Source organism: Vicia villosa, linkage group LG5, assembly GCF_029867415.1.
Source record: "Vicia villosa cultivar HV-30 ecotype Madison, WI linkage group LG5, Vvil1.0, whole genome shotgun sequence".
Classification (NCBI taxonomy): domain Eukaryota; kingdom Viridiplantae; phylum Streptophyta; class Magnoliopsida; order Fabales; family Fabaceae; genus Vicia; species Vicia villosa.
The window spans coordinates 57,423,521-57,445,626 of record NC_081184.1 but is presented as its reverse complement, the minus strand read 5'-3'; the positions used below and the strand labels follow the sequence as shown (position 1 = coordinate 57,445,626).

General features: G+C 37.8%; 1 protein-coding gene across 1 annotated transcript; it reads left to right on the top strand.

Moving 5' to 3' along the window:
• The first annotated feature begins 17,850 nt into the window (after positions 1-17,850).
• Positions 17,851-18,603, top strand: LOC131604702 (uncharacterized). Its single transcript, XM_058877127.1, has one exon. It carries the CDS (start codon positions 17,851-17,853, stop codon positions 18,601-18,603), a length of 753 nt encoding a protein of 250 aa, XP_058733110.1.
• The last annotated feature ends 3,503 nt before the right edge of the window (positions 18,604-22,106 follow it).

Below are 22,106 nucleotides of genomic sequence, written 5' to 3'. Positions count from 1 at the left end.
GAACATCTGACTTAATTCATTAAAAATACATAGCGTTGAGGGTAGGGTTCGAACCCAGGCCCTCACGCTTCTGCCAACAATCACTTACCAACCAGTCTACGTCTGTTAGTTGATAATATAGCCTTCAAAAATAAATAAATAAATAAACTAGTAATTCAATTGGAAAAGTCAAACCGAGTCACAGGTGGAACCCCTCTGGGAGCGGGTGTAACCAATCAGGCAGAGAGAAAGCTTTTAATGGCCAATGAGCGTGGGTGAGAGGATTCAATGAGATTGACCGGCTAATGATGGATTTCCACGTGAAGACGAAGAGCCATCCTCATCTTCTTCCTTGGGCTTGCACTATTTGCTACGAAACGGCTATGCTTTTTGCTACGATTTTCTGCAAGCTTTGGTAGCAAATCCTGCAATAATCAAACGCGCACAATAACGAGTCAAACAACGTAACTAATTGGCCAGATCCACTTGAGATTATCTCCTTATCATAATGGTGGTGTTCATTGTTCCTAAAACGGCTCGCACACGGGGATCCGAAGCTTTGTGAGCTTTATGCCCTACAACGGCGTTGTCTCGTTCCGACGTTGAACCTTGCGGAGGATGACCCTAATTCACTCCATACGACATTCATAACTCAAAGAAACTATTAGATTCGATTAAAACGCGATAGCATGCAATATACAAACTCACCATATGAACATACATGAAGAATGAAGTACATGGCTTACCAGTGCTTTTAGGCTCAGCCTACGGTCCATTCATACCTGGTAATCTTTAGGAATTGAATGAGATGCGTGCATAGCCTTGAATCCCTCTAGAAATCCTTCCTTGCTCGTGCCCTAGTTTGAACTTTTTGTAACGTGAAAACCCTTGTTGTATAGCAGCCAATCCTTGTTTTTTTTTCTCTTTTTCTTCGTCCCCTGGCTTGTGGTTTAATCCAGAATATATATGGGATCCTATTAGGGTTAGGACCTTGCTTGAGTTTTAAGTTGATTGGTGAGAAAAGAAATTGGAAATAATTTGCATATAATCTTTTAAAATTTGAAAAATATTTCTTCTTTTCCAAGCTCTCACGAATTTGGACTCAATTATATGTTCTTTGGGCCTTTGGATGGTTAGAAAATATGTTCCATGAATTTATTTTACTATTTTTGTGATTTTATTCAATTTATTTGGTATTTAAATAAATACAATTCAAATAAATTAAATAAATGGCACAAAAATATGAGAATAAATTTATGGGCTTTTATTGAACTCATGATCATGTGTAGAAACTCAAACTTAGGCCCATTAGTTAAAATTAGCAATTTTGTTCAAGTTGACTTTTGTGCATCTCCAAAATTGTCCAACTTCATCAATGCATAACTCTCTCAGTTTTGATTGTATGAAGGTGTTCTATGACTTTTTGGAAAGCTCAAGATGTGATCCAAAACCTCCTTTTGGTTTCATGTCAATTGAGTTTACCATGTTCAAGTTATGAGCTTTGAGAAACAATGACTTTTTGCAATCTTTTAGAAGGACCTGTAATATATTGGCTCATATCTCTTAAATGATGCATTTTTAGACTTGGCATGTGAGAGACAAAGTTGTAGGGAATTCAATTTCCTTCAAAATGAGCTTTGGATGGAAAATTTCTGATGTTCTATGTGAAAGTTATGGCTGGTCAAAGTTCAATTGACTTTCTCCTATGAAAACCCTAATTTAGAAACTTTTGGAATTGTGGATTTCTGATCTTTCTTTGATGAACCATGATCAATTCTTGATCAAATGGTTAATCATACTTCAATATAAGGATTTTGACAAAAAAATCAGGAGTTTTGACTGTATTTTGACCCCAGTTGACTTTTAGGTCAAACTAGTCGACTGTTGACTTTCTGAGCAATTGAGTGATCAATCTTTTGACTTGGGCCCTGAATTTCGTTATGGAGGTAGTTTGGAATATCATAGAACATATGAGATGCCTTGGAGCTTTTGACCCATTGATTTCTTCTCAGAACAACAAAACCCTAATTCTTGGAACCTTGTTTAGGAGAGGGTGTTTTTTGAACATTGTGCCTTGATTTGAATTTGAACAAGAGAAATAATATGGGCAAATTTTGGGGTATGATAACACGGAACTGAGACGATCGACAATCAAATAAATTTATCCAAGTCTGTTGGCATCTATAAGCCCATCTCCTATAAACACTTCTCAATACACCGAGTCCGGATACAGTCTAATGTACGACCCATTCTGACCACTCTTTCAGTTACTCATCGAGAAGATCATTCCTGCAAAGCCAGTCTAATGTATGACTCCCTCCTACAAATATATTCTAGTGAATGACTCCTTCTGATATGCCCGAATATAGTCTAGTGTACGATTCATTCCAGTACTATCATCATCCATTCTAGCCTAATGTATGGCTCACCTAATGTACGGTGTCTTCCAATATAGCCTAATGTACGACTCGCCTAATGTACAGCCAATTCTAATATAGCCTAATGTATGGCTCGCCTAATGTATGGTCCCTTACGAGATAGCCTAATTGATGGCTCATTTTGTTATAGCCTAATGGATAGCTCACTATCTGACATGGCCTAATGGATGGCTCGCTCTGATACAACCTAATGGATGGCTCATTCTAATATAGTCTAATGAATATTACTCTCTAATATAGCCTAATGGACGACTCGTTCTAAGATTCTCCAACATGCACATGGCCTAGTAGCTCATCATTACACCTCTCAAGCTCAGATACAATCTAATGAACGACTCATTCTTACTCTCATATTATCAAAACCAGATGGCATCTTTAAACCCGTCTCACACAACCTTCTGCCAACATCTGGATGGCATCTTTAAGCTCATCTCCGACAAAAAGTCCATGTATCATCAAGGGAAAATTTCTAGATATTCCAGTGTTCAATCCTCTTCCACCTTCAGATTCCGACAGGCACACAGGCCAATCTACATCCTCATATTTAATAAGATTGAACAGGGGCAGCTGTCATACCCCAAAATTTGCCCTCTCATTTTTAAAGACAAAAATCTTCAAGTGCAAAAATAATTGAAGAGGACATCCTAAGCTTCCCAACAAATTCAAAATTATTCTCAAATAATGAAAATTGAGAAAATTATGAATGGTGAAAGTTGGGAAATTTTGAGTCGGTGCATAAAGTCCAAATTAAGCAAATTCATTACTGGGCAACAGTTTTAATCTAATCACCCCTTAAATTGTTTTATTTCATTTGTTTTGATTTATTCATTTAAATAATTCAAAATAAGAAAAATAAAATAAATTAAGCTCTTAGTGAGGTCCAAGCCCATTTTCCTTTTAACCTAATGTTTTCTTATAAATAACTATCAACCCTTATTTTTAACCATTCACCACCTTTCACCTCTACCAAATTCTCTGTTCCCATACACTAACAATCAACAACTCTCATAATTTTACACCCATCCACAAAAAAATCTTTACCGTCGTTTCTGACCGTTACGAATAATCTTCTGTCACTCTAATTTCGGTTGCAGCAGAGTGATAAATTTTCCAGCCTATCAGCCGAATTCTGAAATTACTGTTTCGATTTGCTCTGAATTCTAATTTAGAACAATAGAATTCTAAAGGATTTCAACACTCAAAATCGCAAATTCCTCGTTTTTCTATTTTATTTGATTTAATTTCTATTTTCATATTTCCGAAAAAATCTCAAAAACTTTGTAGCTTCGTTATCTTATTTTATTTGATTTATAATCAGGTTTTTATATATTTTTTATTTTATTTTAGATCACCTTTCTATTTTTCCATTTGTTTTCTTAACCGTAACATTGTAATGGTTTATGAACAAGTTTCCTATGGATTGGCCAACTGGAAGGAGCTTTATCCCTTGACCTCAAGGAGTATCCAAGTGTTTTTTTGGCTTTTGGCCAAATCAAGGTTATTCGTATTTGGCCAAAATCCTTTTGTTTTTTTGACCAAATCAAGGTTATTAGTAATTTTGGCCATAATTTAATTTTCTAAACCCCAATTCTTTGTATATCTTATATTATTATTATTATTATTATTATTATTATTATTATTATTATTATTATTATTATTATTATTATTATTATTATTATTATTATTCTTATTATTATTAATAGGGTTAAATATGTTTTTGGTCCTTCTAAATATAGTGGTTTTCAACTTTAGTCCTTCTAAATATTTTCTTCAAAGAATGGTCCTCCTAAAAATTTTAATTTTAACTTTTGGTCCCTCATGGCAAAATCGTAGCTAAAATGGTCGCTAATTTCGTCGCTAAATTAAAAACCGTCGCTAAAACCGTCACTAAAGCTGTCACTAAATTGAAAAAACCGTCGCTAAATTGCAAGAGGGGCCAAAAGTTAAAATTAAAATTTTTAGGAGGACCATTCTTTGAAGAAAATATTTTGAGGGACTAAAGTTGAAAACCGCTATATTTAGAGGGACCAAAAACTTATTTAACCCTTATTAATATTATGATTATTATCCTTTTTTGCAGGTACTTCCTTTGCCCATTAACCCTATTTTGGCCAAACACTTTGTTGGCCACTTTCCCATGATGCACCCTCAAGGATTGCCATATCAAATCTTAGCATCTTCCTTTTGTTTCTATTTTCTTCCTTTTTTTTCTTTTCCTTTAATTAACCCTCTTTTATTATTAATATTTAATCAAAAACTAAACCTTAAATTTTCTCCCTTAGGTAGATGTTGTCCATTTTCATGAATTAGGGTTAAGGTTTTATTTTTAGGCTAATTAATTTAATTTTAGGATTTATTATCCTTTTTTTATAATTTTAATTAATTTAGCCAAATTAAATTTTCTCCCTTAGGTAGATGTTGTCCATTTTCATGAATTAGGGTTAGAGTTTTATTTTTAGGCTAATTAATTTAATTTTAGGATTTATTAACCTTTTTTTTTAATTTTAATTAATTTAGCCAAATTAGGTTTTTAACCTTAGGTAGGTGTTGCCCATTAACATTCGTTTAGGTTTTTAACCCTGTAGGTTTATTTTACCCATTAGGCTAACCTTCAAGATTTAGGGTTTATCACCATAAAACTTTAACCCTTACTTTCTTTCAACTCGATCTTCTCTTCTCATCTCTTATTCTAGTGTATGTCGCATGCCTTTAATTTATTTATTTTTGCCATTTAAATTCTAGAAAATGTGTATAGGCTTGCCAAGGTTTTTTGTAATAGCTTAGGACTTTTAATTTCTGCCTTTTAATTTCCCGCATTTTTATTTTCTGCCTTTTTCCCGGGTTTTTGGCTATGTAATCCCCTATCCCGAAGCCTTGTAATAGCGTAGGATTTTACTTTCCGCATTTTATTTTCCGCAAATGATAACTGTTATTTAATTGCATGGTTAGTAATTTAGGGAGTGATAAGCCTGTTAATTAATTTAGATCACTAACTTTATAAGATAAAATATCTGAATATAATCACGTGATTGTTGCATCCACACACCTTTAAGGTAATCACTCTTATTGCTGCCTTTCAATTAAAAATAGTCAAGTCCCTCGAATACGAGGTTACCTTAGCAATATTGCCCTCAGTTCATCATCACCATCAAAGATCATAAGTCCCTTCGATGTTGCCTTCAGTTTATATGATCTTGTCCCTCGAGGTTTCCTGCGATAAAATGATGATTGTCCCTTTGAATGCTAAGGTATCCTCACCGGTTGCCTAAATGACTATTTCATCCTTCCCTGAGACTTCCTACCCTCTTTATGGTATGGATAGCCTTATGGCGAACGATAATTCTTGATGACCCTTCGATGACCCGCACATCCAATAAAAGGACTACCTACCCTCTTTATGGTATGGACAACCCATTCAAACGAAAGTCTTGAAGAATAAGAAAGATCCACTCTTAGGGTAGGTGCTCTTAAATGTTTGCTCTATTCAAATTCAAATCAAAAATTCTTTTCCCACTCCTTTTCAAATTACTTTAAAAAAGGCTACGCTTATTTTACAAGCTAAAGTCCTTATTCAAATCCTTTTTCTAAACACACATTACACTTCTTTTCAAACAATTCAAACAAACAAGTGAGCTGAGCAATTAAGAGCCCATGGATAACCATGGATACAAAGGTTGCTTACACATTCCATTTGTATAAGATACCCCCCGAACTCAAAGTCTTTTAAAAGGCCTTTCCTGTTCTTTTTGCCTTTCCAATTGGATAAAATAAAAGTCGGTGGCGACTCTTGCTATCCGCAACATTTCAAAAAAAATAAGTTCTCCCATCGTGTTACAATTAGTCTCTCAGAATCAGAAGGCTTCATCGAGAGAGAGGTTTTCAAGAATAAGAACGAAAAATTCTGATGACTTTAAAGGAAGTCTATAAGAACAAGAAGTATTTTCCACTTGATCTCCATTCTAAGAAGACCATGTTCTGAAAGACACTACAACAAGCTCTCCATGATCAAAGTAGTAAGGGTGTCGATTGCTCAGGTTTTGACTGTGATTTCTCAGAAGCAGAAGTTCTGATAAAGCTCTGATAAGGAAAATGCTTCTTGCACCAAACACTGACATAATTCTCTGATACATAATATTATGGTACTTAGTTTCGTTACAAGTAATTAAATTCAAGATCTTCTATTGACGGCTGGATCATTAATTCTATGGATAAAATCTCTATCTTTGGAAAGGTATTAAATCATATTATTTCAACATTCCTAAAGTGAAAAGTGTGTCTCCCAAACAGTTCAAAATTTTCACTATATATTGATGACACTACTGAAGTTAAAGGGTAGAATACTCACACACAAGCCATCTCAAAAAGCTCTCAATTCACTATTCATTCTTTTATTACTTTTTGTGCATTGTTCTTAAAAATTGTGTATACATCACAGTTGTGATGCAACTTATTAGAAGCATATTTGTAAACACATAATATTAAATTTTGTTGTATTGTTCCTTGAGAAACTGGGTTGTGGTTTATCTCAAGAAGACTTTGACGGTTATCATTGTGAAAGTTGTTGTAATCAAGTTTGATTTAATGGATTAAGTTCTCGTAAGAGAGAGGCAAAATCACCTTGGCGGGTGGACTATAGTTTGAGTTCAAACGTACCAAGATAACCAAACGTGTCACAAGTTTTTAATTTATTAAAAATCCAATCCAACCCCCCTTATTGTGTTTTTCGAACCTTCAATTGGCATTAGAGCGCCTGGTACTGGGTGCATACACTTAAACGTGTCAGAAAAAGATCCTAAACGAAAAACACCATGGCGGAACCAGTCAAGAACAACAACAATGACAATCATGATTATAGAGACAAAATCGGTGGTAGACCACCAATGTTCGATGGAGAGAACTTTGATTACTGGAAAGATAGAATTGAGAGTTTCTTTCTAGCTTACGATGCTGATCTCTGGGATATGGTAACTGATGGTTACAAACATCCGATCAATGAAAGCGGTCAGAAGATCGAAAGAAAAAAATATGAATGATCAACAAAAGAAAGAGTTCAAAAATCATCACAAGGCTAGGACTATACTTCTAATTGCTATCTCGTATACAGAATATGAGAAGATCACCAATAGAGATTCTGCAAAAAAAAAAATTGATTCTCTGAGAATGACGCATGAAGGCAATACTCAAGTAAAAGAAACCAAAGCCCTTGCATTCATTCAGAAGTATGAAGCATTCAAGATGGAAGAAGATTAAATTGTTGAAACTATGTTTTCAAGGTTTCAAATTCTGGTGGCTGGTCTGAAAGATCTGGAAAAAGGATACTCCACAGCTGATCATGTAAAGAAACTCATCTGAAGCTTGCCAAAGAAGTGGAGACCAATGGTCATAGCTTTGAAGCTTGCAAAAGATCTGAATGCTATATCTCTTGAAGAACTTATCAGCTCCTCGAGGAGTTATGAGATAGAACTAGAAGAAGATGAACCCCAGAAGAAAGGTAAGTCTCCCGCCCTTAAATCTAAAAGTAAATTTAAAACTATCGCTTTTCAGGCAGAAGAAGAAAGCTCTGGAGGTTCCTCATCAGAAGAAGACGAACTATCTCTCATATCCAAAAGAGTCCAACAACTATGGAAGCACAGACAAAGAAAACCCAAAAATATAGAAGATCTGACGATTACTCAGAATCACCTTTTGGACACAAAAAGTCTAGAAACAATGAAGTTATTTGTTATGAATCCAATGAACCTGGTCACTACAAAAGCAACTGCCTGAAACTGCAAAGGGAAAAGCCAAAGAAGAACTCCAACAAAGAAAAGAAGAAAAGTCTTATGGCTACTTGGGACGATTCAGAATCTTCTGAAGAAGAATCAGAAGATGAGCATGCAAACATTGCCTTGATGAGTCGGAAGTAGAAGAGGTATTCTCTAAAGTTTCTAGATCTAATTTGGAAAATGTTTATAAGAAATTCTTGAAAAATATCAGAAACTTCGAATCAAATACAAAAACCTGAAACATGGTCGAGTATCTGATTATGAGGATTCTAAAAAGATTAAAGCAGAAAATTCTGAGTTAAAAGAACATCTTTTTAAACTTTATAATGAAAACTCGGTTATCAAAGATAAGCTACAACTAACTCAGAAAAAATCTGACTCAAAAGCTTATGTATGTTCGGATAATGTTATTAGAAAATATGATTATGGTTTTCAAAAATTTCTAGCTAAAAGTATAGATCGAAGCAAGATGGCTTTAATGATATATGGAGTTAGTGGAAATACTAGAAAAGGTATAGGGTATTTGAAACCTAAAGGAAAAGAACCATATCAACATAAGAATGTTGACGATATGATCATAAAAATCACACCTTTAGAAACGTATCTTCAATCAGAAGTCCTTAAGGCTGTTAGTGAGAAAGATGGAACTATTTTATTTAATGGAAAAAGGAAAAACGACATTTACAAGATAAAACTTTCTAAACTGAAAAGTCAGAATGTAAAATGTATAATGTCTGTTAACGATGAGTAATGGGTCTGGCACAGAAGATTGGGGCATGTTAGTATGAGAAGGATATCTCAAATTAACAAACTCAATCTGGTCAGAGGACTTCCTTACCTGAAGTTCAGCTCAGATTCTCTGTGTGAAGCATGTCAGAAAGGAAAATTTGCAAAACCTCCCTTTAAATCTAAAAATGTTGTTTCTACCTCTAGACCATTAGAACTTCTTCATATAGATCTGTTTGGACCAGTAAAAAATACTTCAATCAGCGGAAAAAAGTATGGATTAGTGATCATAGATGACTATAGCAAATGGACATGGGTAAAGTTCATAAGACACAAGGATGAGTCACACAACATGTTCTCAAACTTCTGCAACCAAGTTCAGAATGAAAAAGAGTTTAGAATTGTTAAAGTCAAAAGTGATCATGGTGGAGAGTTTGAAAATCATCGATTTGAAAAACTCTTCAATGAACAAGGAATTTCTCATGATTTCTCCTGCCCTAGAACTCCTCAACAAAAGGGAGTTGTAGAACGCAAGAACAAAACTCTACAAGAAATGGCTAGAACCAAGATCAACGAGACCAACATGGCTAAACACTTCTAGGCATAAGCAGCTAACACAGCGTGTTACATTCAAAATAGAATCTCTATAAGACCTATTCTGGATAAGACTCTCTATGAATTGTGGAAGAACAGAAAACCCAACGTCTATTACTTTCATCCATTTGGTTGTACCTGTTTTATACCAAACACTAAAGATTATCTGAACAAATTTGATTCTAAGGCACAAAAATGTTTAATGTAAGGATATTCTGAACGCTCAAAAGGTTACAAGATATATAACACTGAAACACTTATTGTGGAAGAATCTATAAATATAAGGTTTGATGATAAGCTTGGCTCTCAAAGTCAAAGTAGTGTGAATCTCTTGTAGATATAGAAGTTGATATTGCAGGAACTGAAGGTAGAACTTCTGATAACGTAAGAACAGAAGTTCATCAAATTATAGAAGAAGATAGAATATCACCTCCAGCAACTTCTGAAGAACCCACTCAGAAGAAACACTACATAAGCATCTCAGCACATCCCGAGGACAAAATTCTGGGAAAGGTTGACTATCCAATCAGAACAAGATCCTCATTCAGAAACACTAAAGAATCTCTCATGGGATTAGTATCTTTGATAGAACCAACCTCCATAAACGAAGCTCTACTAGATAATGATTGGATACTAGCTATGCAAGATGAACTAAATCATTTCACTAGAAATGATGTGTGGGATTTAGTTCCTAAACCAAAAGGCTTCAACATTATCGAAACAAAATGGGTCTTCAGAAACAAACTGAATGAAAAAGGAGAAGTAGTAAAAAAATAAAGCACGACTGGTCGCACAGGGTTATAGTCAGCAAGAAGGGATAGACTATATACATAAACCTTTGCTCTAATTGCCAAGTTAGAATCTATCAAACTCTTAATTTCATTTTCTGCCAATAATGACACAACTCTATATCAGATGGATGTCAAAAGTGCATTTCTAAATGGCTACATTGATAAAGAGGTCTATGTGCACCAACCCCCTAGTTTTGAAGATTCAAAACATCCAGAGTTTGTTTACAAACTCAAGAAATTGCTATATGGTCTAAAATAAGCTCCTAGAGCTTGGTATGAAAGACTAAGCAGTTTCCTTTTAGAAAATGGCTTTACCAGAGGGAAAGTGGACACTACCTTATTCTGCAAATCATTTAAAAATGATATTCTAGTTTGTCAAATTTATATTGATGATATTATCTTTGGATCTACTAAAGCCTCCTTGGGCAAAGAATTTGCTAAGAATATGCAGGCATAATTTGAAATGAGCATGATAGGCGAACTCAAGTTCTTTCTAGGAATTCAAATTAATCAAACTTCAGAAGGAACCTATATACACCAAACTAAGTATGTTAAAGAACTTCTGAAGAAATTTGATATGTCTGAAAGTAAACCATCAAAAAACCCCATGCATCCTACATGCATCCGTGAAAAAGAAGATGTAAGTAAGAAGGTAGAACAGAAGTTCTACAAAGATATGATTGACTCTCTTTTATATTTAACTACCTCACGACCAGATATTCTCTACAATGTCTATTTATGTGCCAGATTCCAATCAGATTCTAAAGAATCTTACTTAACAGCTGTTAAGCGAATTTTCAAGTATCTGAAAGGTACTACTAATCTTGGTTTATTATATAGAAAATCCAAAGATTACAAATTAGTAGGTTACTGCGACACTGACTTTGTTAGGGACAAAATAGAAAGAAAAGTACTTCTGGAAGCTTCCAGTTTGTGGGAGAAAACTTAATCTCATGGTCCAACAAAAGACAATCTACTGTTGCACTATTAACTGTTGAAGCTAAATACATAGCCACAACTGGGTGCAGTACTCAGATAAAACTATATGAGAGTAATATTCCTATCCTCTGTGATAATACTTCTGCTATTTGTCTTTTTAAGAACCCTATTTTACATTCTAGAGATAAACACATAGAAATAAAACATCACTTCATTAGGGACTATACTCAGAAGGAGATCCTCTCTTTAAAATTTATCGATACAGACCATCAATGGGCTGATATATTTACAAAACCCCTGCTGAAGATAGGTTTAATTTCATTCTGAAGAATATCAGTATGAAATTATGTCCAGAATGAAAGATAAAATCTATATATTTATGCTCTGTCGGTTGTCACCTCTGATGTGAACTTCTGATCATGTACTTTACAAGCCAGAAGATCTCGATTTTCTAAGCTTATTTCAGGCAGTTCACCAAATCAAACAGTTGTCAACTCAAATTACCAAATCCCTTCAGAGGCTGAACACGTGGTTAGAATCTGAATGGTTGAGACGGTTGAGTTGCTATATTGAGGCTCGAGTCACATCAGTAACTGTTGTTTAAAATATTTTACGCTTCCCATAATATCACTAATCATTATGCTATTGCCCTTTCTTGTTTCCAATTTTTTCAAGATTTATAGGACGCATGCAAATCCTTACATTTATTGCATCAGATTCTATATCTTTTTCTTCTTTTTCCTCCTTCTCACTTTTCTATATATATTCGTCTCCTTGTCAATCCTTAATCATTCCTTTAACCTAATCCTTTTCCACTCCTTAATCCTCTCTTATCCTCTATGGATTCCTAACCTGCTCTTACCATCACCAAAGAAAAATACTTATGGCTAGCAAAAAGTCATGACCACTTCATGGCTTGCTTAGAAAAACAAGGATGGAATGGATATATTGCCATCCTTTGTGGTCCTATCTTCACCAATCTGGTGAAAAACTTCTGGATTCGTGCTTCTATCAACAATGACAATCTCAGCATCTCATCCATCCTCCATGGCATTCTCTTTACCATCACTGAATCATTCATTGCTGAAACCATTGGTTGTCCTTCCAAACCAACTGCTCCATGTCTCACCACCTTTGATTAGTGGAATGCATTTGCCATTCCAAATGATTTGAGCAAAACTGCCAGACGTGTTTTCAATGATCCAGAATTTCTTTCTCCTTCTAAACAAGTCTTGTTTTGATTTGGTCTCTCCAACTTGAAGCCCCGAGGAAACTTTCATAGAATTTTGTCTTCTAGGGATGATCGTTTTCTCATTCATCAACTTGGAAAAGGATGCCCTGTGAACCTCCACGCCATTATCTTTAGTCATCTGAGGGAATCTCTTTTGGCCTTCGGAAGTGATCAGAACTTCCACATTCCTTATGGACGAATTTTATCTGTTGTGTTTGAATCTGTTGGAGCAGTCGATATTCTACAAAATCCAGAATTTCTGGACCATGATGATGTTCTCCTTGTTGAGTGTTGTGAAGCTTTTTCTTTTTAATTGTAATTTTTTTTCTTTTTTTTGGCTCTGTTTCTGCGTAATTCCCTTATTAATGAAGTTTTTTATTGCAGTTTTTATTATTGACAAAAAGGGGGAGAACATAGAATATTTTAAATTCATAGCAGTTTACCCAAACTAATGCCTCAAATATTTCTATTTAATATGTTTGATAAATCATTTATTAAAGAACTGGAAACTTCTGGACTTATAAGCTTCATCCAAACTTCTTTCAAGGACAAAAAATCAGGGAAGTATTCAAACTTAAATCTTCTGATTATTAAACTCAGGGGGAGTTTCTAACTCAGGGGGAGTTTTCTGATATCTGTTATGTTAATTATTTATTCAAAATATATGAGTTTTTGTCATCATCAAAAAGGGAGAGATTGGTAGAACAAAGTTTGGTTCTACATCTTTGAAATAATTTTGATGATAACAAACACATATTTTTAACAAGAACATACATGCTCCCTAATAGTTCCTTTATGGTTAAGAAGTACTTAGCAGAAAATAATGAATTTTCATTAGCAAAAGGCTGCATTGAGGGAAGCTTATAAGAAGAAGAAAGTCTGAACATTAGTCTCTCAGAATCAGAAGGCTTCATCAAGAGAGAGTTTTACAAGAATAAGAACAAAAAGTTCGGATGACTTTGAAGGAAGTCTACAAGAACAAGAAGTATTTGCCACTTGATCTCCGTTCTAAGAAGACCATGTTCTGAAAGTCACTGCAACAAGCTCTCCAAGATCAAAGTAGGAAGGGTGTCGATTGCTCAGGTTTTGACTGTGATTTCTCAAAATCAGAAGTTCTGATAAAGCTCTGATAAGGAAAATGCTTCTTGCATTAAATGCTGACATAATGCTTTGATACATAATTTCTGATACTTAGTTATGTTACAAGTCATTAAATTCAAGATCTTCTATTAACGACTGGATCATTAATTCTATGGATAGAATCTCTATCTTTGGAAAGGTCTTAAATCATATTATTTTAACATTTCAAGAGTGAAAAGTGTGTCTCTCAAACAGTTCCAAAGCTTCACTATATATTTAAGACACTACTGAAGTTAAAGGGTAGAATACTCACGCACAAGCCATCACAAAAAGCTCTCAATTCACTATTTATTCTTTTATTACTTTTTGTGCATTGTTCTTAAACATTAAGTATACATCACAGTTGTGATACAACTTATTAGATGCATATTTATAAACACATAAGATTAAAATTTCTTGTATTGTTCCTTGAGAAATTGGGTTGTGGTTTATTTATGAAGACTTTGATAATTGTCATTGTGAAATTTGTTGTAATCAAGTTTGATTTAGTGGATTAAGTCCTCGTAAGAGAGTGGCAAAATCACCCTGGCGGGTGGACTAGAGTAGTTTGAGTTTAAATGAACCAGGATAACCAAACATGTCACAAGTTTTTAATTTATTAAAAACCCAATCCAACCCCCCTTATTGTTTTTTTCGAACCTTCATTAGAAACTAAATTTTTACATACAAAATATATGTGCTGTTATCTTCAAAACATAGAGACTTATTACCTGAACAAAACTTCTTCTTACAATCTTCCCCCTTTTTGATAATGACCAAAACATGTATTTTAATGGAACAATTTTACAGGGAAATATCATGAAAAATAACTTTTTTGTTAAGAACGATACCCCCCCTGAATCTTAGACTCATGATTTGTTGCTTCTATCAAAATCACCATCTCTTCTCCCCCTTTTTGCAAGAGATATTCGATGATGTCCTTCAGATTCAGATAACCTCAAATCACACAAATGTCAGAGTTTTCAGGTGCAACTCCCCCTGAATGTGTAATCCCTAAAAGTTAATTTAAGCTTGTTTAGAGACGTTCTCTGATTCCAAGACTCACAAAATTAGAAATTTTGAGATATCGGAACATAGAGCGAGATTTCCAGACAGTCTTCCAGATTTTAAGCCTTTTTAGCATTTGGACTTGTTCATCATAACTTGAGTTTTCAAATCTTCAGAGTCACATCACTTCGGAGTCTCTTGAAATTGATTTTCTACTATTCATCAGAACTTATGTAGCACAGAAGCAAGAGATAGGTTCTTCTAAGATTGGTTGCGCCATTTATTAGATTCAGAACCTGCTTTTCAGATTAGACACTTCGCCTAAATTTCAGACTTGATAAAGATCAGATATCCTGACTATGAACCATCTTGGGCAACTCCCCTGGTTCCAATATATCAAATACTATCTTTAGGTCTTGATTCATAAGAACTTTCATTATCAGAGCTTGAGTGATTGGTTCATTTCAGATCCTGATTTCCATTCTGGAAAATCCAGTGCCTAAATGACATCTTTCAGAGCCTAATTTACAATCTCTAAGGCTTGGTTGCTTAGAGTTTGGTTTGTAAGATATCTTCTTGGAGTGCCAAGGTTCGTCTTGACATAACTTCTGATCCTAAATTCTCTTTCTGATGTTTGCAGACAGTCTTTGACTTCTGATATGCTCATTTTTTCTGACACACGTATTTGAATGAAAACTTTGTCTTGGCTGCTTCCAGGAAATCTTGAATTTTGAGTGTTCCATTCTTGGTGTCTTCTGATCTCTCTTTGATTCTGAAAATTCTTCAGCTCCAGTGGAGTACTCCTATCTTAACATGTCTAAGAATGCCTAGTGAACTTGTTTAGAGTTCCTCGGTTATCGACAAATAAGCAGCATCTTTTCTGATGGACAAATCTTAGGTTTTGATTTATGCTTGAAAGCTCGATCTTGCATGCTGATTTCTGATGTTGGAGTATTGGTTCTGACTTTGACTCCTTCTAATTACTTGTGACTCCTAAAGCAGCAGCTTGTTGAAAAGTGCACAGTAACTTCTTTTGATGATCAATCAACAGCAAATAGTATTTCTGAGTTGCCTTGCTTGTTTCTGATGATTCTTTGCGGACAGCAATCCAGAATCTCCTTGAACATAATATCTGCACACTCAAGAAAACTATTAGAAACTAAATTGTTACATACAAAATATATGTGTTGTTATCTTCAAAACATAGAGACTTATTGCCTGAACAAATCTTGTTCTTACATATATATCAGTAGCAAATTGTAACACTCAATTGCTTTGTATTAAACATCAATTAGAGGATTACTATTTTAAAGGGACTACTATTCCTATTTTGTGTGATAACTAGTGGGATACCCGTGCGTTCGCACGAGTACGGATGTGGTACACTCATTTGTTTTAGATGATTTATTTTGTATAGAAAATAAAATAGGATAGTTAAATAAAAATTATATGAAAAAATAAATATAAATATATGAAGGAAGATTGATACGCGCATTGTTTCTAAAATATAATTAAAATAAAATAACTTTTTTTAAAATAGATAATAAATCGGTGCCTATAATTATTTCAATATATAAATATATTTGAATCATATTATATATATATATAGGGCATATCTAGTGAAAATGAATAATAACCGTTAGATTGAAAAATGAATGGTTGCGATTAAATTGTGATCTTTAAAAAATCATGTGTCATTAAGAGGAAAGAGAAATGATTAATTAAATTTTAAAAAATATCTTTTAATCTCAACCATAAAATATAAATCCAATGATTGTTATTACATTCTCATATAACTTATTCATTCTCATATGATGTGTTATATATATATATATATATATATATATATATATAATTAAACCAATAGTAAAGTTGTTCTATTATTATTCAGTATTTTTATCAGTAACTTCATTTTCCTGTTAATATTCAATATTTTGATTAATAACTTCATATTTCCGTTAATATTCAATAGTTTGATCAATAACTACATGTTCTTGTTAATATTCAATATTTTAATTAGTAAATTCATGTTCTCGTTAATATTCAATGGTTTGAGCAATAACTTCATGTTTCCGTTAATATTCAATATTTTTATCATTAGCTTTATGTGAAACAGTTGCACGGGTACCACTGTATTACGCGTAATTTTTAAAAATATTGTATCTTAAATTTAAAAAAATGTCAAAACAAAGCTGTTATGGACCGGCCCAATCTAATCAATTGGGCCATTCCCGCCTTCGGCCCAATATGCGTCAGATCACACGTGGCGGTTTTCGTCTGACCTGACCGGGAAAACTTGCCAAGTAATCGACCACGAGGACCTCTCGTGCTCGACAAACAACCAGCCCACGCGTCTCCTAAATATCCGCCCTAGAAGGAGGAGTCTAATCCGCTCAAAAAACATCCTATAAATAGCCCTCTACATACAGAGGGCGAGGTAATCTTTTCCTACCCCAAAACTCTCTCACTTTGTGGTACCTTGTGGAACATATACTTACTTTGGCATCGGAGTGCCTTGCAAGTACAACCCCCTTTTTTCTCACATCCATCATCCCGAACTTCAAGCCTTCATTGTTGCTGGCCACCTGATATGCTCGATAAGATCAGTGGCGCCGTCTGTGGGAAAACTAGCTCCCCCGTTCCTCTTTTTGCACCTTCTTGATTCATTCTTGCCTCCTGCAAGAACCCAGGAACCAAAGCTTTAATCAAATCATTACTCATGGCCGGCAATAACGAAGATCCCTCTTCCTTAGACGCTGCAATACTCAAGAAAAACGACATCTTCGTCGTTCTGCCTTCCAAAAACACCGTCCCTCGAGATGGTGTCACAGCGTTCCCTTCCCCTAAAGATCTCCAAGATGATCAATCTCATCGTTTTGAAGATACAAGCGAGAAGGACAACCACGAAGAAAGTCTGGGCATCCCTTTCCTCTCCAAAGGACATACTCTTCAAGACCAGACCATAAACGCTAATCTAGCTGCTCTTGCCCAGACCAATGCGCTCATATAGCAACAAAGTGACCGAATTGGGGCCCTCGAGCAGAAGCGCAGCTCAAAAACGCCCCCGATCATAAAACTCGTTCTCGACGCGAGTTAGTCACCGAGAAACGCCCTCGTTCCCCCTCCCCCAGGGAGAATGCGGATCCACCTTCCAAGAAAGGGTCGAGCGACCAACGTTCCCGACACCGTTCACCGTCCCCTCGGCCAAGAAGGAAGTCTAGATCACCCCGACAAGGCACAACGACAACCGGAGGCAACACATGCGTAGCCAGAGCCGATTGTTTTCTCCGTCCCCCAGCGACGACGAAGAGGAGCGCCATGGTCCTCTATCCCAGGCAATTTTAGAGGCTCCCCTGCCAACCGGTCTAGAAAAACCTCCTCCGCTGGCCACCTACGACGGGACAACCGATCCGGACGAACATATCGAGAACATCGACGCCCTTCTCGATTACAGAAGAGTTCCCGGTGCCATTAAATGCCGTTTGTTCCCGACCACCCTGCGCAAAGGAGCCATGACCTGGTACAAAAGTTTGTCTGACGAGTCCATCACATCATGGAAGGTGCTCGGAAAACTATTCTCCAGACACTTCACGGCCTCTCGAAGACACCCCAAGTCAGAAGCCTCCATGGAAGCCATTATCCAAGGGAAGGACGAGTCTCTACGGGCTTACATAGAAAGATTTAACAAAGAGGCCGTACAAGTATCCACGACAGCCCATATGAATAAATTCCTGCTCGAACGAGGTCTCCGACCACGTTCGGACTTCACTAAAGCCGTCGGAATCGAAACACCCGCTACCCTGGACGAATTCTTTCTCAAAGCCCAAGCCTACATAGAGTATGAAGAGAAAGAAGCAGCCCACGCAGTCCGCAATTCCAAGCACGAAGAGAGTAGTAAAAATGCACGCCAAGATGAGTCTCGCCGAGGAATTGACAAAAAGAAAGATGATAAAACTCGGGACTCTAAGGACTACAAAACTCCCGCGGGAAATTCCAAGAGTACACCCCGCTGAACGCTTCGAGGGAGCGCATTTTGAACGAATGCGCAAACGCTGAGTTTTAGACGGACAAGGTCTGGTTCCCAAAGAGCATGCCCACCCGGCCAAACGTGGATAAATCGAAATTTTGTAGATTCCATAAAGGCCACGGGCACAATACTGAAGACTGCATCCACCTAAAGGATAGAGATATTAATCAGGGAAGGGCACCTGAAACAATACGCAAAAAAGCAAGAGGAGACCAAAGAGGCTAAACTAATCACCGAGGAAAAACCGGCGGAGGACACACCCGCCATGCAAGTGGCCATGAGCGTTACCAAGCCGAGAGATTTCTATTTCCCTGATTGGGCCAATGCGGCAACCACCAACTCCTCCAACAGCGCCTGGGAGATGTTCCCGTCCGCAATGGTTATATCCGGCGGGGGGTTCAGCAAACTAACCGTCGGATCCGTGAAACATAAATTCGAGAAACTAATCTCGGCCAGCGCGAACATAGCCTCGACCTTCGACCACGCCAAAGGCAGTCCTTCCTTAATATCTTTTTACAAAGAAGAGTTGCTCGGAGGAGCACCTAACGCGACCATCCCCCTCCTCATCCGAGCTCGGATGGCTAATTTTGACGTGCGGCGCGTATTGGTCGACCAAGGAAGTTTAGTGGATATCATGTACTCCCAACTTTTCAAAACACTGCAGCTGAACGACAGTCACCTTACCCCATACGTAGGGTCGGATTTACAAGGATTCAACGACACGGTAACCAAGCCATGGGGGTTTATGGAGCTCATAGTTTTGATCGGATCGGCAGGAGCCACAAGGGCAGTGAAAGCCCAATTTCTGGTCATCGACTGCCCATCAATATACCAGTGCATCCTCGGACGCCCCACTCTGGCCAAATTAATCGCGGTCCCCTCAACCGTGCACCTTAAGCTTAAATACTATACAACTAAAGGAGATGCTTTGAAGCATCTGCCAAAGGCCTATGTACGTTGAAAACACCAGCTCAAGACAAAGGGGCAGCCAGCGTAATCTCCGAGACCAACAAATCAATGCCCCTCATCGACAATGTCGACCTGGACAGTCGTTTTATGGAGACCCCGAGCAGAGCATAAACCCAAGAACAGCAGAAGGGATCCTCCGACCGATTCCAGGTGGAGACTTAGAACTCGTGTCCCTCGGAGCAGATCTGACCAAAGGAGTAAAAATCGGAGCAGATCTGCCGGACCTGGCCAAGAGACAACTCAAAGCTTTCCTCTGCGAAAATGCCGACCTATTCGCATGGAGCGCCGCCGAGATGCCGGGACTCGATCCAGAAGTGTCCTACCACCACCTGACTATCGACCCCGCCTGCAAGGCCGTCGCCTAGAGAAGAAGAAAACAATCACCAGAGAAAACAGCCGCGGCCGAACTAGCTGTAAAAGACCTAGAGGCCAATTTTATATCTGAAGCCAAGTACACCACTTGGCTCTCTAATGTTGTACTTGTCAAAAAATCAAATGGAAAATGGCGCATGTGCACTGACTACACAGATCTTAATAGGGCTTGCCCAAAAGATGCTTATCCTCTTCCCAATATAGATAAACTAGTAGATAATTCCGCCGGTTTTAAATTACTTTCATTTATGGACGCATATTACGTAATGCCCTTCGGTCTGAAGAACGCCGACGCGACATACCAGCGCATGATGAACAAAGTATTCCGAACAGAGATAGGTGATATGCTCGAAGTCTATATGGACGATATGATCGTCAAATCCCAACGGGAAACCGATCACGCCGCCCACCTTAAAGTGGTTTTCGAGAAAGTGTAAAATGAGATTCAACCCAGAAAAATGCACATTCGGCGTCCGCGCAGGAAAATTCCTCGGCTTCTACTTAACCGAAAGAGGAATCGAAGCCAACCCGAATAAATGCAGGGCCTTCTCGGACTTGCCCACTCCAAATTCGAAGAAGTCAATCCAACCCTTGAGCGGCATGCTCACATCATTATCCAGGTTCGTGGCCAAATCCGCTCAGCATGCCTTGCCACTATTCAAACTCCTGCGCAAGGAGACCGCCTTCGAATGGACGGAAGAGTGCGAACGCGCCCTCTCCCACCTCAAGCGAGCACTATCCAGCCCACCAATTTTGTCTAGGCCAGAAGCCGGAGAAATCTTATACCTTTATCTCGCCGTATCCATCGAGGCCGTCAGCGCGGCCTTGATACGAGAAACCCCAGAAGACCAGAAACCCATTTACTTCACAAGAAAAGCACTCCAAGGCCCCGAGATCAGATATCAGCAGATCGAAAAGGCCGGACTTGCGTTAATAACCGCGGCCCGAAGACTCATACACTATTTCCTAGCACATACCATAGTCGTGCGAACCGAGCAACCCGTGAAACAACTGCTTTCACGCCCCGACATTGCCAGAAGGATGCTCCGTTGGTCGTTGGAACTTGCGGAGTTCGACATCAAATACGAAGGAAGAAAAGCCCTTAAAGCACAGGTCTTGGAAGATTTCGTGGCCGAAATGGCTTTCCCCAAAACAACAAACAACAACGCCCGAAGATGGACCTTATACGTGGACGGTGCTTCAAGCTCAACTGACAGCGGAGCAGGGATCATTCTTGAAAATGGATAAGGAACCCTCATATAGGTATACCTATCACTATCATTCCCAACGTCCAACAACCAAGCCGAATATGAGGCCCTGCTTGTCGTGCTACGCCTTGGAAACGACTTGGAAGCCGAAGACATTGAGGTGTTCACCGACTCTCAATTGGTCGCATCCCACATCTCAGGCGAATATCAGATCAAAAGCGAAGCCCTCGCCGAATATTTGGCCCTCATAAAAGAAAGATTGGCCCGATTTAGGAGCGCCAAAGTAAAACACATCCCAAGGGAACACAACTCTCGGGAAGACATCCTATCAAAACTGGAGAGCACGAGAAAGAATGGATGTAACAAATCCGTAATCCAGGAAATATTGCCAAAACCCAGTACAGAGACCTCATCTTCACTCTCACTCGTAAGAGCAATTGGGGACGCGTCCTGTTGGATGACCCCCGTATACAATTACCTAACAAGTGACCTCTTTCCCGCTGATCCGAAAGAGGCCTCCACCATCCGAAGGAGAGCCTGCTCGTACGTCTTAGTCGAAAATCACCTCTACCGACGAGGATTTTCCATACCCCTCCTCAAATGTATAGACGAGGGCACAGTTCCCCACATACTCCGAGAGATACACGAAGGAATCAATTCCCAACATCTAGGAGGAAGATCACTCGCTCGTTAAGCCCTCCGAGCAGGCTACTATTGGCCAACAATGCAAGACGACGCCAAAGAATACGTGAAGAAATGCGACAAATGCCAACGTTTAGGGTACATGCACCTCGCACCCCCAACGAACTCAAGTCCTTATCATCTCCCTGGCCATTCGCGTGGTGGGGGATGGATCTCCTCGGTCCATTTGTGACCGGAAGCAATCTGAACAAGTACCTAATAGTTGCGGTCGACTATTTCACCAAGTGGATCGAGGCCG

Coding starts and splice junctions, on each gene's coding strand:
- LOC131604702 (XM_058877127.1), top strand. CDS start 17,851: ATGCGTAGCCAGAGCCGATTGTTTTCTCCGTCCCCCAGCGACGACGAA.